The 15091-nt window shown below is 37.4% G+C and overlaps 1 protein-coding gene across 1 annotated transcript in view; it reads left to right on the plus strand.

Annotated features, from left to right (window-relative positions):
• Positions 1 to 15091, plus strand: part of MYO3B (myosin IIIB) — a gene marked incomplete at its 3' end in the record, with an annotated part of 178189 nt that overhangs the window by 105823 nt on the left and 57275 nt on the right. The window contains exons 28-31 of the mRNA XM_084209203.1: positions 1141 to 1346; positions 9713 to 9824; positions 10908 to 11070; positions 11779 to 11859. Of these exons, the coding sequence (XP_084065329.1) occupies positions 1141 to 1346; positions 9713 to 9824; positions 10908 to 11070; positions 11779 to 11859 (562 nt within the window). The remainder of the gene's footprint in view (positions 1 to 1140; positions 1347 to 9712; positions 9825 to 10907; positions 11071 to 11778; positions 11860 to 15091) is intronic.

Consider the following 15091-nt stretch of genomic DNA (forward strand, 5'->3'; position numbering starts at 1 on the left):
GAAGCTGGTGAATACTGAGGTGTTGCCCCAGTGTGGAGAGTGCAAGGACGCTGACATTCAGACTTGTCACACAGGTGTGCACTTAGAGTGCTCTTGCACAGAGCCACACAAAAGCCAGCTCTGTAGGAGCTGTAAAAAGAAAAAAAAGTGTAATGGGGGAGTGAGTGTGGAAGTAGACCGCAACACATGTGCAGCCTGCAGCAAGGTGACAACAATCAGCTTGAAATTGTATGTGATTCTGAGACACATAAGGTTATATGAGATTGAACATAGTTGGCAAGACATACTTATTGTGCAACAGCTTAATGAGGTGAATATGGAGCAGGAGTATCAGTATTCAGAGAAGTCAGTGGAAAAAATATGTATGCTCTGATCAAGCATTTTTCATTTTAGTTTAAAATGAAACAGAGTAAATGGTTTTGCGTGTCTAGGGTGGATAGGAAAAGAAGTAATGGACCTACATTTCTGTAGAAAGATTTATGTAAGATGCTAAGAACTTTATGAACAGTCGTGATAATACAGCAGTTGAACAGATTTCTACGGAAACTGTGCACTTTATATTCTCAGTGATTCTGAAAAATTAATGTAACAGAGATGGACCTGAAATGTTAAAGATACATCTCGTGTTCTCTGTGGACAGAGCACTGAACTGATGACTCCTTGCAACCCTTTCCTGGGTGCAAAAATTCATTTGCTGTGAATTTCAGTGATTGTTTCATGGTAAAGCTTATATTATATAGGTATATATATAATACATTGTATATTATATGTATATATAAAACTTGGGGATATTTGGTCAATCAAATGTGTCTACAGTAGAATTAGAGTTAGGACAATTTTCAACTTTATTTTTTTTTAATGGACATTCTTCAACTATAGAAATGTGATATAAGGAGAAGAGAAAGGTATAAGAAGTAAGAGATCAGATCAAGAATATTTAAATTTTTTTAAAAGTGAAAATTTTTAATAGGTTCCATGTTTCAGCTGAAATCTTAAAAATGAATAAAAGGCAATGTAGATTAACATTACAGATTAAAATACAATCAAGCATTACAAACTGTTTACAAATATGAATCTCCTGTTTAAGTCATTTCATTGCAGTTTTTTGTCAAGTATGTGCATCTTTATTTTCCTCACTAGTATTCCCTCATGGATCTTTTATCCAAAATGGTTGTTGGACAGCCTCACTTTATCCGCTGCATTAAACCTAACGATGACCGAGAAGCACTGACGTTTTCTCATGAGAGAGTTCTGCTGCAGCTACGATACACGGGAATTCTGGAAACTGTCAAGATACGTCAGAAAGGGTATTCTCATCGCATCCTCTTTGAAGAGTTTGTAAAAAGGTAAGACTTGTATAATAGGGCTGTTTTCCTAATATTCTGTTCAGTAAGGTATATTCTATGTTTAAGTACAGAAAGTTCTACAAATGTTCATAGGTATGTGGTGTAGGTGTGTGGTCTCAACGTCTAATGAAGACAGGGACTTTCAGAGTTAAAGACTACAAGAGATATCTGATCTCTAATTGGAAACGGTGGGAAACCTGCGGTGAGCACAAGTAGCAAGCCTGTCCCCATGGTTCTCTCTGTAGAGGCAACAAGTAGAAATTATGCATCCTGCTCAGATAATTCAAGGATTTTGGAAGGTCAGTGACCTTCAGCCATCATATGAAGCTGAAGGTACACATGTTAAAGACTGAACTAATATGAAAGCTTCAGATTTAGGTTTGCAGAGTCATTTATCTTAGAGATATCATGAATGATAATCAAATCTCTGTTCACCCTAATCCTCCTCAGGGCTGCTATTACTGGCTTTAATACATATTCTCTATCTCAAAAAGTTATAAATTTTATTCAGGAAATGCTATTGTCTTTATGATGGCAATATAACTTCATGATAATTATGGTTTCCTCTATATTTTAAATGTGTCTTTGTGTAGTATTTACTGGTTTTCAGTGTGTAGGACTGGCAATTCAACAATGAGCAGAAGCACTACCATTAACCATTTAGGCAATAGTGCAAGAGTGCAATAGAGCAAGTAGTGAATGGCTAGATTATGGTGTCATATTTTTTGAACTGGAGGTTGGTTATTCAGACAATATAGAATTAATGAATCTACTTAAAGCGAGTCATTAGTCTCACTTCAGTGCCTGAAAAAGTTAGGGAGAAGATTATTCTGGGAGGTGTTGAAAAACACCTGAAAGACTGTGCAGTCACTGCCAGCACAGCTTCATGAGAGGAAAGTCTTGCTTATCAAACCTGATTTCCTTTTATGACAAAGTAACCCACCTGGCTGACCTAGGGAAGAAGCCAGCTGATGTCATCTTCTTGGATTTCAGTAAAGCTGTTGATACTGTCTCTTACAGGATCCTTCAGGACAAAATGTCTAGCACACAGCTGGATAAACCTGCCATTGCAATGGGTGAGCATCTGGCTCACAGTTTGGGCACAAAAGGGCTATAGTGAATGGGGTGACATCAGACTGGTGTCCAGCCACTCATGAGGTTTCACAGGATTCCATCCTCAGCCGTGTGCTTCTCAGCGTCCTCGTAAATTTCTTGGATGCAGGCTGGAAGTGATACTAAGCAAGTTCACAGATGATGCAAAACTGGAAGTAGCTGTTGACTCCTTGAAATCAGGAAGGGACTGTAGAGAGACCTCGACAAATTAGAGTGCTGGGCAATCACCAACTATATAAAGTTCAGCAAGAGAAAGTGCCAGGTTCTGCACCTGGGATTGGGCAGTCCTGGATGTACGGACAGACTGGGGAATGAGGTGCTGGAGCTCATTGCCACAGAGAGGGACCCGGGGGTCCTGGTCACTGGCAAGTTGGATGTGAGGCAGCAGTGCCCTGGCAGCCAGGAGGGCCAAGCATCTCCTGGGGACATGAGGCACAGCATCACCAGCCAGGCATGGGAGGGATTATCCCACTCTGCTCTGCTCTGGGCCAGCCTCACCTTGAATAGTACGTGCAGTTTTGGCCACCACAATATAAGGCATTAAAATTACACAGAAGTGTCCAAAAAGCACAACAAAGATAGTGAAGGGCCTTGAAGGGGGCCATATGAGGAGCTGCTCATGTCACTTGGTCTTTTGTGACCTTACTAATTTTAGTAAGGTCACACCATTCTAGAGCACATTTAACAGATTAATTTTTGCAATAATTAATAAGTTTAATCCATTTGCAATATCCTGAAGCAACTGAAAGCAGAATTATTAACCACAACTTTTATTCAATTTACACGTTAGTGAACGAAGATTAACTCCACAGGAATTAGTGTAAAATGAGAGGAAATTAGGCCTTCTCTTATCAGGAGTTCCTTTTCATTCAAAAATGTGCTGAATTTGAGTACAACCTTGCAAACTAATGGTAAGAAAACCAGCATTGACCGTAGTTTTTCATTCCTGCAGATAAGAGCAAGTTGTGGTTAACATCTTGTCAATTACTCCCCAAGTTTTTAGTCCAACTTGATGTAATCTGTTAAGGAAAGAAAGTCAACACAAAAAGGGAAGGAGAGGGGAGTAGATTTAATTTCCACAATAGCAAAGACTTCTGAGTTCAGAATATACGTGAGGGTGGGAAGGGAGATGTTCTTGCTCATTTGTTCAGCTCATGCTTTATTTTAAAACAAATTCTATTCTCTTTTGCTCTTGCAAATAAAATCAAGCAATACTTTATAAATCTATCAGTGAAACAAGAAGCATTTTTCTTCAACTTACAGCTATGACTAGTCAAGTGTTTTTAGGAACTAAGTAGTTGAATACATAAAAATGTTTGAGAAAACAGGTCAAATGCTAAACAGATTGGCACTTCTTTGTTCATAATCAAAAAGACATTAGGCAAGTATGAAAAAGAGTTTCAAAATGTCAGTAAATGTAAGGATATCAAAGATTTTTTTAAGCTAGCAAGTTAATTGGTATTTTGATCCTTTTGAGCAACTGAACAACAAAATGGATGAGCCAGCATTTTTTCTCCCTTGATGTTATTAAACAAATAGGTGTGCTTCTTATCTGCCTGTTCAATAATGCTGTTTTGTAAACTCTTAGCAGGAAATATGAGGACAAAACAATCAAAGGCAGGGAGCAGACCCATTCAGAGTTTATCAGGTGGGAGGTAAACAAAAGATAAAGCTCTGTCTAATGTTACTCTTTACTGTCTTCTGTTTTCATGCAGAGCAGATTATTTGCAAACCTGGATGTAGTTTATTGGGTTAAAAAACAGATGGTGAGGAGAGGGCTTAATTGTAACTCATTCACACAGTGTTTCTTCAGCCAAGTATATTACCATCTGTTTTATGTATATAAATATACATATTCTTTTACTTAGAGTAGGAAAAATGTAATCTGCAGTCCCTGTAAACACTGTATCCCTGTCAAGTCTTAGACACTTTGTCTCCCTTGGCCTTGTCTTGCACCCCATGACATCATGCATCTGTCTTATGTTTGCTGTGAAGAAACATGGCCCATCTTTCAGGCTGGAATCTCAGATTTTAGGTACGGGTTATTAAGTTGGTCAGTCAACCAGGTGTGCCTGAAATGTGGGGTCATGTGGTGACCATGCACTGCATAGCAGTTTAAAGGAGTTGTGCTTCCTCATGAAGGTCCCACTGGAAGGAACACTCCTTGCTGAGTGCCCCTGGAGCTTCACGTGACATGATGTGGGGTGCAGGTGTGTCCTCACCACATAGCCCCCAGCTGGATCCTCCTTTTATGTTGCATGTACTATGCAGTGGGTTGAATGTTAAGGGACTCAGTAGGCCAATGGTACTAAATCTATGTCATACTTGTATTGCTTCATCAGCTCATAGGAATGTGTTGAGAACTTCTGCACAAGTTTTATTTAAGGATTGTCTATTTTCTTTCCTGCCTGTTTATATTACACATTAAATTTTTGTACTGCATTAAGATGCAGGATAAACTTTTACTATAAGCCATTTACCTATTCTACAGTGGTCAGATGATGTTACTCTGATCATACAGTCACAGCAATACCAGTGCTATTACTGTAACTGTGATCCCAGTGAGGCTGGTTCTGCTTTTTCAATCTCACAGGACAAATTTACATAAGGTCACTGTTAGTACACATGGCATACACAGTTTCTAAACCACCAGTGTTACGTTCCTCATGACCACATAAAGTCTCATTGGCCTTAATAAGTCACATTTTGCATGGAGTGGAGCTAGGAATTAAAACTGGTCAAACATTACAAAATCCTGTAAAACATATAACCTCAGTAAGTGCTTTCTTTTAATGCCAAAAATTCGGTTGTGATACGCTTGCTTATGCAAAAATCAGGGAAGCACTGAATTAGATTAGAAGTCAACAGACTTGCTACAGGTAAAAAAATCTTTCTTTTTAAATGATGCATTTTTATTGCAAGCCTACTTTTAGCAGTAAACCTGCACTATATCAAAGTTCATAAGTGATTTCTGTAAACAAAATGTTAACGTTGTCCGATACCTTGATTTTACTATTATCTATGGAAATGTTCGTTTGTTTCAGTGGCTTTAAGATTTCACCAGGTCTGTAGAATGTGCGCATACACTTTAAATATGGTGAACTACTGTAGCTTCCATATACACTTTCTAGATGTTTGCCATTCACAAAACAGTGGTAAGTGATTGCAGGATGGAGATGATAGGAAAACCATAGGAGTGGAAAGTCTGCTAGCTGCTTATGAATAGTATATGCACATTGCACCAAATTAGGCTTTTCTGAGAGTATTTCTGATTCTGTATTTGTCAGATGATTAACAGTGTAAGTGCTAGGTATCTATTACTGAATTTCAAGAGTATCTTGGATTTTGCATCATTTCTATTTATGTTTTTAATTTATACTCTTAATATGGAGTCAAACATAATTATTTTTGTGAACTCAGATTTGAAAGTTTCTGAAAGAGGTGAGATACAACCAATACAAGATAGGAATTTTTGGAAGTAATTTTACAGCTCTTGTAAGTCTAAAAAAATGTATTTTTTTTAAAGTTTCTGGTTCCAGGGCTGAGAAGGGACAAATAATTTTGTGATTCTGAGAATCTTCCTACTGTTGTTTGTGGTCTGGCTAGAAAGGGATTTTGGACCTCGTGCTTTTCACATATCATTATCCATTATCCACCTCAGGCCATTACATTTTAGTACAAAGATTTGTTTTATAGAGAAAAAGGGTTAATCATTACTTTTTTGAGTTAATTATGTAGAATTGATGCAGCCTTTAAGTCTGAAATGTGAAGGGAGCTTCAGTAAAAGACACTGCTACAGTAGTTAATGGTGCTGTTTAAATGCATTTTATGGAACAGTTCCACAGTTTAGCCTTCAGGGAGGGGTGGGAAATTGAACCATTTGTTTCCAGTCAGTTTATTTAGTCTGAAACCACCCACACTAAAATGCCTGGTACCTAAACAGATAGTTAATGCATAGCATCTTCCTGAAGTTTTCCATATCTTTGCATACTTGGATGTCTTTAGCAGTTAACCTTACTTCTGCACATCTTAGCTTTGCATTCTAAGGTTAAATTCAACTTTTAAAAAATGTTGGTTTATTTCTAGTGACTAGCAAGTACAGTTAATCCCATTTTAATATAAGTTTTTTTCTGAAATAATATTCACATCCATGAAGAATAGTATGTATTGCAGAGTAAAAACCACTAGTTAAGAAATGCAGAATTCCAGAGTTATATCAGGTTTGAGAAATCAGTTCTTCTGAGGGGAAATTACTTTCCTCTTACTTAGTCTTACTGCTAGTGAGAATGTGATTAGTCAAGTACTTTTAGGAAACATGTTGATGAGTGTGTGCCGGGTGTAGGAAATTTTCAAGCAGGATGTATAACCCAGGAAAAGGATATGTTTTTGCACAAGTATGTGCATGTTTATGAAATAGCACATGAAGCATCATAAACATATATTTTTAAAATAACAATAAAAGTATTGGTTTAATGTAGGACACTGAAATATTCCTGGCTACCATATTTCATGCTGAAATAACAAGTGAATATTTGGAAATAAAAAGGTAGAGTTGTGAAATGTTCATCTCATCTGAAAGCAAATGTGATTTCTAGCCCTACTTTTCTGAAAATGAGTTTCTGATTTCTTGGTGATAGTTGCAAGTAGAGGTCACTCTGTGATCTCTGCACAGTAGATTTACATAAGTATGACAGAGATTAAATTAGACCAGTAAATCAAAATGAACAGTTGTATATATCCCAAAGCTTTTTTTCAGGCATATTCTCTGCCATTTCACCATGTACAGTATTTGCATGCTTTTGCCAGATACATAAGAGTGAAACATTTTACCCTCCCCCAAAATTTTCCATAGGATCCATTGCTGTACAAAGATTTTTAATTAGATAAAATAATTGGATGACCCTGTGTTGCACACACTGTGCTGCCATACAATTTTCCTGAGCACATAATGTCAAATTACTTGGATGTCTGTAATTACGTGATTCAGTCGTGAAAACAGGCACTAAACCAAAGTGTTTACTTAAAAATATCCGCCAACACATGGATTTGAGCTTTGGAACACAAATCTAGAGACCTAATATGGTGCAGAATGCTCACTACAAAAGGAGTTCTGGAGGAGAAATAATTAAAAATAAATAGCCAGTCTCATATTGGTAGTCCTTATTTCTGATGAGTACAGTCATTTCTGCCTTACTTTTCATGGGGGAATGGCCTGAAGTTGTGCCAGGGGAGGCTTGGGTTGGATATCAGGACAAAGGTTCTTCACTCAGAGGGTGGCTGGGCGCTGGAATAGGCTCCCCATGGAAATGGTCACAGCACCAAGCCAGACAGAATTCAAGAAGCATTTGCCAATGTTTTTGGGCACATGGTATGACTCTTGGGGGTGTCCTATGCAAGGCCAAGAGTTGGACTCCATGTTCCTTGTGGGTGCCTTCCAACACAGAATATTCTGTGATTCTATGACATAACTGGAAAGCAACAGTAAGTATATTTAAACAGGTACAGATGTCTTCTGTGCAGTAGTTAGATAAATCAAAATGTTTGGAAAATCACCATTTAGAGGAAGTTTTTAATAAATATTGAGAGACAATATGTTTACTGAACATACAGAAACAGTAGTTATTCCCATGTAGTTACTCCCATGGTTTGTAAAGCTCTTGTCATTCTGAATAGCTTGCTTTCTTAGTCTATAGATACGTTTAAATTTATAAAAACATTTGTTAAAATAGGATTTGATAAGAAAAATAACCATTGTTTTATTTATGGGGTTTTTTGGAGCACCAAAGCAACTATAGTCTAGATCCTGAAAGAGAGCTATTGGAGAGAGTACTATCTATGACAGATAATGAAGTTTGTCATGAACAAAATGGTGTAGTCAGGCAGCTAAATCACACAGTTCAAAAATACTTTTTACTCAGATATTTGTCACAAATAAGTCGACTTTTCAGTAAGTGGAATGCCAATGATAAGATTAAAGAATTACGAGATTTCCCTTGAATATTTTATTGCATCAGTGCTATCTAAAAACTCTTCAGTGGTTTTGAAATTCCCATCAGTAACATACCTTAAAAGATACATGAACAACCAGTGTCACTTCCTGCCTCCCTCCCTGCCTTCCCTCCCTCCCTCCATGTGTAACTCACATGGCCATCTGAATTGGCTTTTGAAGCAAACAGCAATTTACTATGAGTGTAACTTCCCCCATGCATTTCTCAGCTATCTGTTGAAATTATATGATGTCAAAAAATATTTGTGATACATATATTTTAAATCTGAGTAATCTGAATTTTATTAGTGCAACTCAGTACCATTTGTTTTGTGAAAACTGGCATTATTAACTTCAGTAATAAGGTGGAGGAAATGTACTTTTTTCTTTTGAATACACCATGTTTCTCCAAACCTACTAAAAGGCGTGAGTTGATATTTTGAAAGATTTGGCTAAAGAATTTGCAACACCACATTGTTGAGAAAGTCGCTGCATTAAAAATAACTCAATAATACATAATCTCTCATCATTATTCAGAGTTAGCAATGCCTCCAGTTGGTGAATATCTATGTCTCTGGTCCAGAACTTATTCCAGTACTTCTCACTTCAGATGTCATTTTGTTCCTGTTTCATCTTAACTGACTGTTTTAGTGGGTTTTTTCTTTCTTGTGACAACTGGAGCTAATATATAGAGATTAACTGGAACTAATCATTGAAAATCATACTCTTCTGACTTTTAAAAAATAAAGTATTGCAGAATTCTAAATTTTCGAATTGCTTCTCCATATTTTCTTCAGTATAAGGTGGGATATTTTCTTGATTCTGTGGGGCTACAGAGGAATCTGTCTTTGAGATTCCCTGATGACATTCTTCTCTTCATGTTTTAAGGAACATCTGATTGCTCTTCCCCATGCTAATAATTAGTAGAATGGTTTGCTATAGGTTATTTAACGTAATTGTTAGGAGCTGTTCTTTTCAAGGGAACATTGACAAAAAAAAAAGACAATATTCTTTAGTATGGGTCTGCTCCAGAATCCTAAAATTGATCATAATCATTCCAACTAATTTATTATTGTAATCATTTATATGTTCAAATATCTATTCATGAGAGCTATGTCATGATTTATAAAGACACAGCTGTCATGAAGTATGTATGAGTATAAAGAAGAATTTGGCCTGTTAATTCTAGAGATAAAGCTCGGAGCTAGAGAAAAGCAGTGGAAGCGCATATTGATTGTAATTCAGTTCTTTCTTTGCTATTTTGCAGGTATTACTACCTTGCGTTCAAGGCACATGAGACTCCCCTTGGTAGCAGAGAAAACTGTCTTGCCATTTTGGAGAAATCTAAACTAGACAACTGGATTCTTGGGAAAACCAAGGTATAGGGTGCTAAAATTTTCTCAAGGATAGTATACCTTTATAAATAATTTTTAATAGTGGTTCAAAAAGTACTGCATGAATGAACAAAAGAGCAAATAATTTGCTCCAATTAGCTTCCCAGGTTATGGAAGTGCCCTCCCAAGCCAGCTGAGTTAGTGCTTCAAGAGGAGGGGTGCATTGGGTACCTCCCCAAAGTGCATTCAGCACATGGCTGCCTTGATAAGGACAGTACCTCTGCCAGTGCCTGCCGTTGTAGTGACTTCCTGAAGTTTCCCATTTTCTTAATAGTGACATGGCTGAAATGTCACAATTTGACCCATCATATGAGCCTGGCTGGTACCATTATCCATTCATGGAGTTTCAGGTAATCTCCTTCTCTCTCTCTCAAAAGCCTTCATTGATGGTTTAAAATGGAGTGAATGACGTCTTTTAAAAGGATGTTACACAGTACTTCGAGTTGTTTTACATTACACAAGGGAAAAACTGAGAATTTTCTTGCCCAAGATCCAGATATAATGTATGTAAGCACCCATATGATTTGCCTCCTTAGGGAGAGTGCTTTTAGACAATATTATGTCTAAAACTAAATTTAACCCAGGATTTGTGTTTCCACTGACAAGAAAGGTCATCTTTCAAAATTGTTCATACCTGAAAAGATCTCGCTGTCCAATTTACTTTGTAAAGGGGGTAAATGTGGGATTTATTTTCACAGGATCACAGAATATTCTGAGTTGGAAGGGACTCACAGGGATCATCAAGTCCAGCTCCTAAGTGAATGGTCCATATAGGCATTGAACCCCAACCTTGGTGTTATTAACACAATGCTCTAAGCAACTAAGTTAATCTCACGGTTAGCAATGGTGTGATTATATTCAGTGCAATATAGAAGTTCCACGAGTATACAAGAGCAAATAATTGATTTGCAAGATTGCTATGATTATGTACAATCAGTATTTTTCTAGTTTTCTCATCAATTACATCCTTGAATAGGCTGCTGGAGGACTAATGAGAAGGCAAAATACAAGAGGTTGTAATACTGATTGTAATACTGATTTTTTTGTTTTGCTGTTGTTCCATTACAGGTTTTCCTTAAGTATTACCATATAGAGCAGTTAAATTTGTTCCTGCGAGAAGTTATAGGGAGGGTGGTGGTCATGCAAGCCTATATCAAGGGATGGCTCGGAGCAAGGAGATACAAGAAAGTAAAAGATAAAAGAGAAAATAGTGCTATTGCAATACAGTCAGGTAAATGTTCATAATCTCTGTTTTACTAAGTGTCTTTGTATTTCAGTCAGTTAAGTTGCATGGACATTGTTAATTTATTAATTACAGTTTATTATGAAATCTAAATGACTGGATGTGTTTTCTCTCATGCACATATTACTGATTTACTTCTAAAGTGTCATCTTAGCAGTGTCTTTATTTAAATAACATTTAGCAGTATCTTTATTTAAATATTTAAATATTTAGAATGTGATGCCTGTGCATAAAATAAAAATATTGTTAGGTATGTCTATAATAATATGCAATGTATGATTGAAATGCAGTAGCACATGTCCCGCCCATGTACCAGAATTGCAGACATACATCAAAAGATGGGTCTGATGGGCTGATTATCAGTAATTCAGCAGGTTTCCTTGTAGTGATTTGGGGAACTGTGTGAGCAAGAATGATGACACACCCTTTTTTTTTTTTGAGTTAGGATATCAGTGAGCACATGGTGGCAATTAAAATTTGAATGAGTGAAGCAGTGTTTGAAGTTGTGAGGATGTGAATACTGCAGTCATGAACCCAGAGTTCAACATGTGGGTGGGTGGAGAAAAGCTATTGGGGGTGGGGGCTGAAGTAGTTATGGCAGGAGAAATGAAAGTTTCAGCACATCTCTGACCCTGTAGACTCTGTAGCAATTCCTTAAATAAATGTAATTTCCAGCACATGGTTTTGTATTTTTAGCCTGGAGAGGATATGAAGCTCGCAGGAAGTACAAGGAAATAAGGAACAGAAGAACTGATGCTGCTATACATATTCAGGCAGGTAATTAAAACAGTATTTCAATTGCCAACACCTATTTTTTTTTTGTGGGTGATTTTTCGTGTGTCAGTGTTTATAGCAAAAAAAAAAAGTTAAGTCCAAACAAAAGCTATAAAAAAACATTACTTCTGATTATTTTTGCTTCAGTGTCAAATGATGTCAGTGACAGGTATCACACACTTTAGACCTTTCATAAATACTTCTCTGAAAGCAAAATATAGTAATTAAAAGCTGTAAAGTAAATTCTTGGCTAAAAGTGTGGATGGAAGACACTAGACGTGCATTTCTCTGTCTTTGTTTGGAGCACTGATCTTGGCAGGTTGCCAGGTTTTTGTTATGACTGCTTGCTGGGTTTGCCAGCTTTGACCAATCTTTTGACAATCTGCCAGACTCCTATGCAGCCATATCAATATGAATTTGAATAAACTTTAAAGAGATTATTGGAGGAACAGGCCCATAGGGCTGTGTAGGTCTCTAGTAGAGAGCAGGGTACCATATGGCACAGAAATCTAAGAACCAGCATTGTGAATGCTGTGAACTCAATGGTGTCTTCAGATGCTGCCAACATGAAGCAGCCTCCATATGATGCAGTGCAGTACACCTTCTCTGTCCAGCTCCAGGTTCGAAGATTGTGACTGACAAAAAACCATTGTAGCTAACGCGTTTACGCATAAACCAAGATATCGCTTCTACCAGTTTTCTGTGCTACAATTCCTTAAGCTTTGTCACTTCTTGTTCTGTATCTTACAGTCTGAAATTTATATGAAAAATATTTCTTGTAGTATTTTTTTTTACTTGTTTTCAAACCATTCCCAGTAAATTCATTCATTTTTGTGTTGTCTAGTTTGCTACTCTGAAATTAAGCATTGCTGTGACTTTCAGGAGAAAACGGAATGCCATTCTAGTTACCAAAAAGAGCAGAATATCATTAGGATCAAATAATAATTTGTAGCTTTGCATATGTACTGTTATGTAAAGTCATGAAGTTCTAGGGTTAAATGCAGTATATTCTACTGAATGGAAGAAATTTTTTCTTGTGTTGGCAACAAGCACGGAATGGATTGCACAAGTACTCTTCCTCAGTCTTCCTCTCCTTTGTGTTGTCATTTTCAGTTGTTTTCATGATAGTGCAGAGAGAAGATCTTAAAGTACCCCCCTGCCCTATTTCCTGGAGTATTTGCTACCTTTACAAGTGTATACATACCTGGACTTTGATTACAACAGCCTGTTGTTGACGAAAGGAAAGTGAAACTATTAACCCATGACTGTCTCACTTTTACCGGCTCCTTAAGAGGAGAGTTACCTCAGGTGCAATAGGAAGCTTGTGTGTAGCATTATCACTTGGAGACTGCAGGGGACATTCTGCCTTAGAGTTTTATCCAGACAGATTTTTAGCTCTTTAGAGAAAGATAGTGATATATTCTGCTGTTAGCACACATGGGAGACATTCAGAGCTCTGTTGCTTCCTGCCATCTTTCAAATACTGTGTTAAACGTGGCAGAGCAGAGGCAGTGGGAGTGAACTGGGACGCTGTTGAGCCTTCTGGACCTAATGCTGGAGGAATGTTGTTAGTACTCTTCCCTCCAGCACACACAGTGTTTTCCTTTGTAACCTGGCACTTGACTGTTTCAGTGATCAGCCTGGGTGAATAAACATTAGGGACTACAGGGTTAAGAGTGACACAGTGAACCTTTGTATTAATTAGGCTGGCTGCTCCTCCTGTCTTTGATACTCTAGTAGAATGGGAATAATAATAGCAATAACAATAATAACAATAATGATAGTAATCCTCAACACTTTTCTGTCTGCCTTTGGAAACCTATATTTAGGACTTCTTATTTTTGAAAATATTTCTCGTGCAGGTTTTCTTGATATGCTAATTATTCTGTGTTTCAAATCAAAGCTTCTGCTTGCTAATCATGGCCATTTTCCAGGTTTTACAATACACTGACAGTTTTTGTGTTGTTTACATAACATTACACAGTCCAAGTGCCTAGTAACATGGAGACAAAAGGTACTCTAAATCTCCCCCTTCTCTGCACATCTTACAGTGTGGGGGTAGTTCAAGGCAGCTTTCTAGTAAAACAGAGTACAGTCATCTTTGTATTTTTTTTTAAAAGAGCCATTTCAGGCAGTGGGATAAATTGTTTGCATTCGTCATCCACATTAGCAAAACCATATAATTAAACTATATGTACTTCCCTCTCCTTTCCCTCCCCCCTGCCCCACTCAAGCAGGCCTTGGAATTTAGGAAGCATTTGGCTTACATGTTTCTACAGAACAGCGCATATTGAAATTTGTTTTCCTTTCATCTCTTTCCCAATAAAAGCAGCCGCTCAGCTTATCCCTTTAGCTTCCTCAGAACTTCCTTTCAGAATTCCCGATCTATTACAGCACATTCACATACCAGAAACAAGATGCCTTTTCATGCTGTCAACCTTTTTCATCTGAAATGTAAATTAATTCTTGCTGGTACGCTTTGACAGAGATCAAAGTAGGGGTATTAACCTTATTGGGCCTTCTCCTCATCAGAATCAGTTCCAAAGACTGCAAGGGTAGTGTTAGGAGGCCAGTCTTCACTGTTATCTATGGCCCTCCTCCAGGCAGTCCTCTGTCTACAAGTCAGCATTTCAAAGGCGCTGATTTCTTTTGTAAATGACCTTATCATTACTTTAAACTGTGTGAAAAATGATTTGCCTGAATAATTCTTGCAGGATTATCCTGCTCATTTTAATTGTGGGGGGACTTCATTCAGGTTCCAGGATATTGTTTAAGTGGTTTTGACAGCAAGTGATCATAGCCTGATAAAAAGGAGGAACACAGCTCCTGATTGGAAACCTCTTGACTTGTTCAGATTGTTCATTTCTTGCGAGTCAGTCTTTGAGGTAGGCTGCATTTGCATTTTAAAAATAAACAGATGCCTTTCAAATACATGAGCTGGTGGTCTGGAGATCTCTGTGGGCCCAGCAGTTCACTATCCATTGAAGAAATGTTGGAAGAAAAAACAAACTTAGAAAAAAAACAACCCTCACAATATACATGAGGATAAAATTCCTGAGTGTATTATATTACAAGAAAAAAAGTCATTATTTCAGATGGGGGGGAAACCCTCACTAGGAAACAAAATATTAGTGAATTTAAATTAAATGGGGAAGAAAAGCTACCCTACTTCAGCATATCTGCATCTCAGGTTCTCAGAATATACAGATGTTATTAGACTCATGGCTAAAATGGT

Source organism: Fringilla coelebs, assembly GCF_963513975.1.
Source record: "Fringilla coelebs genome assembly, chromosome: 7".
In the NCBI taxonomy this organism is placed as follows: domain Eukaryota; kingdom Metazoa; phylum Chordata; class Aves; order Passeriformes; family Fringillidae; genus Fringilla; species Fringilla coelebs.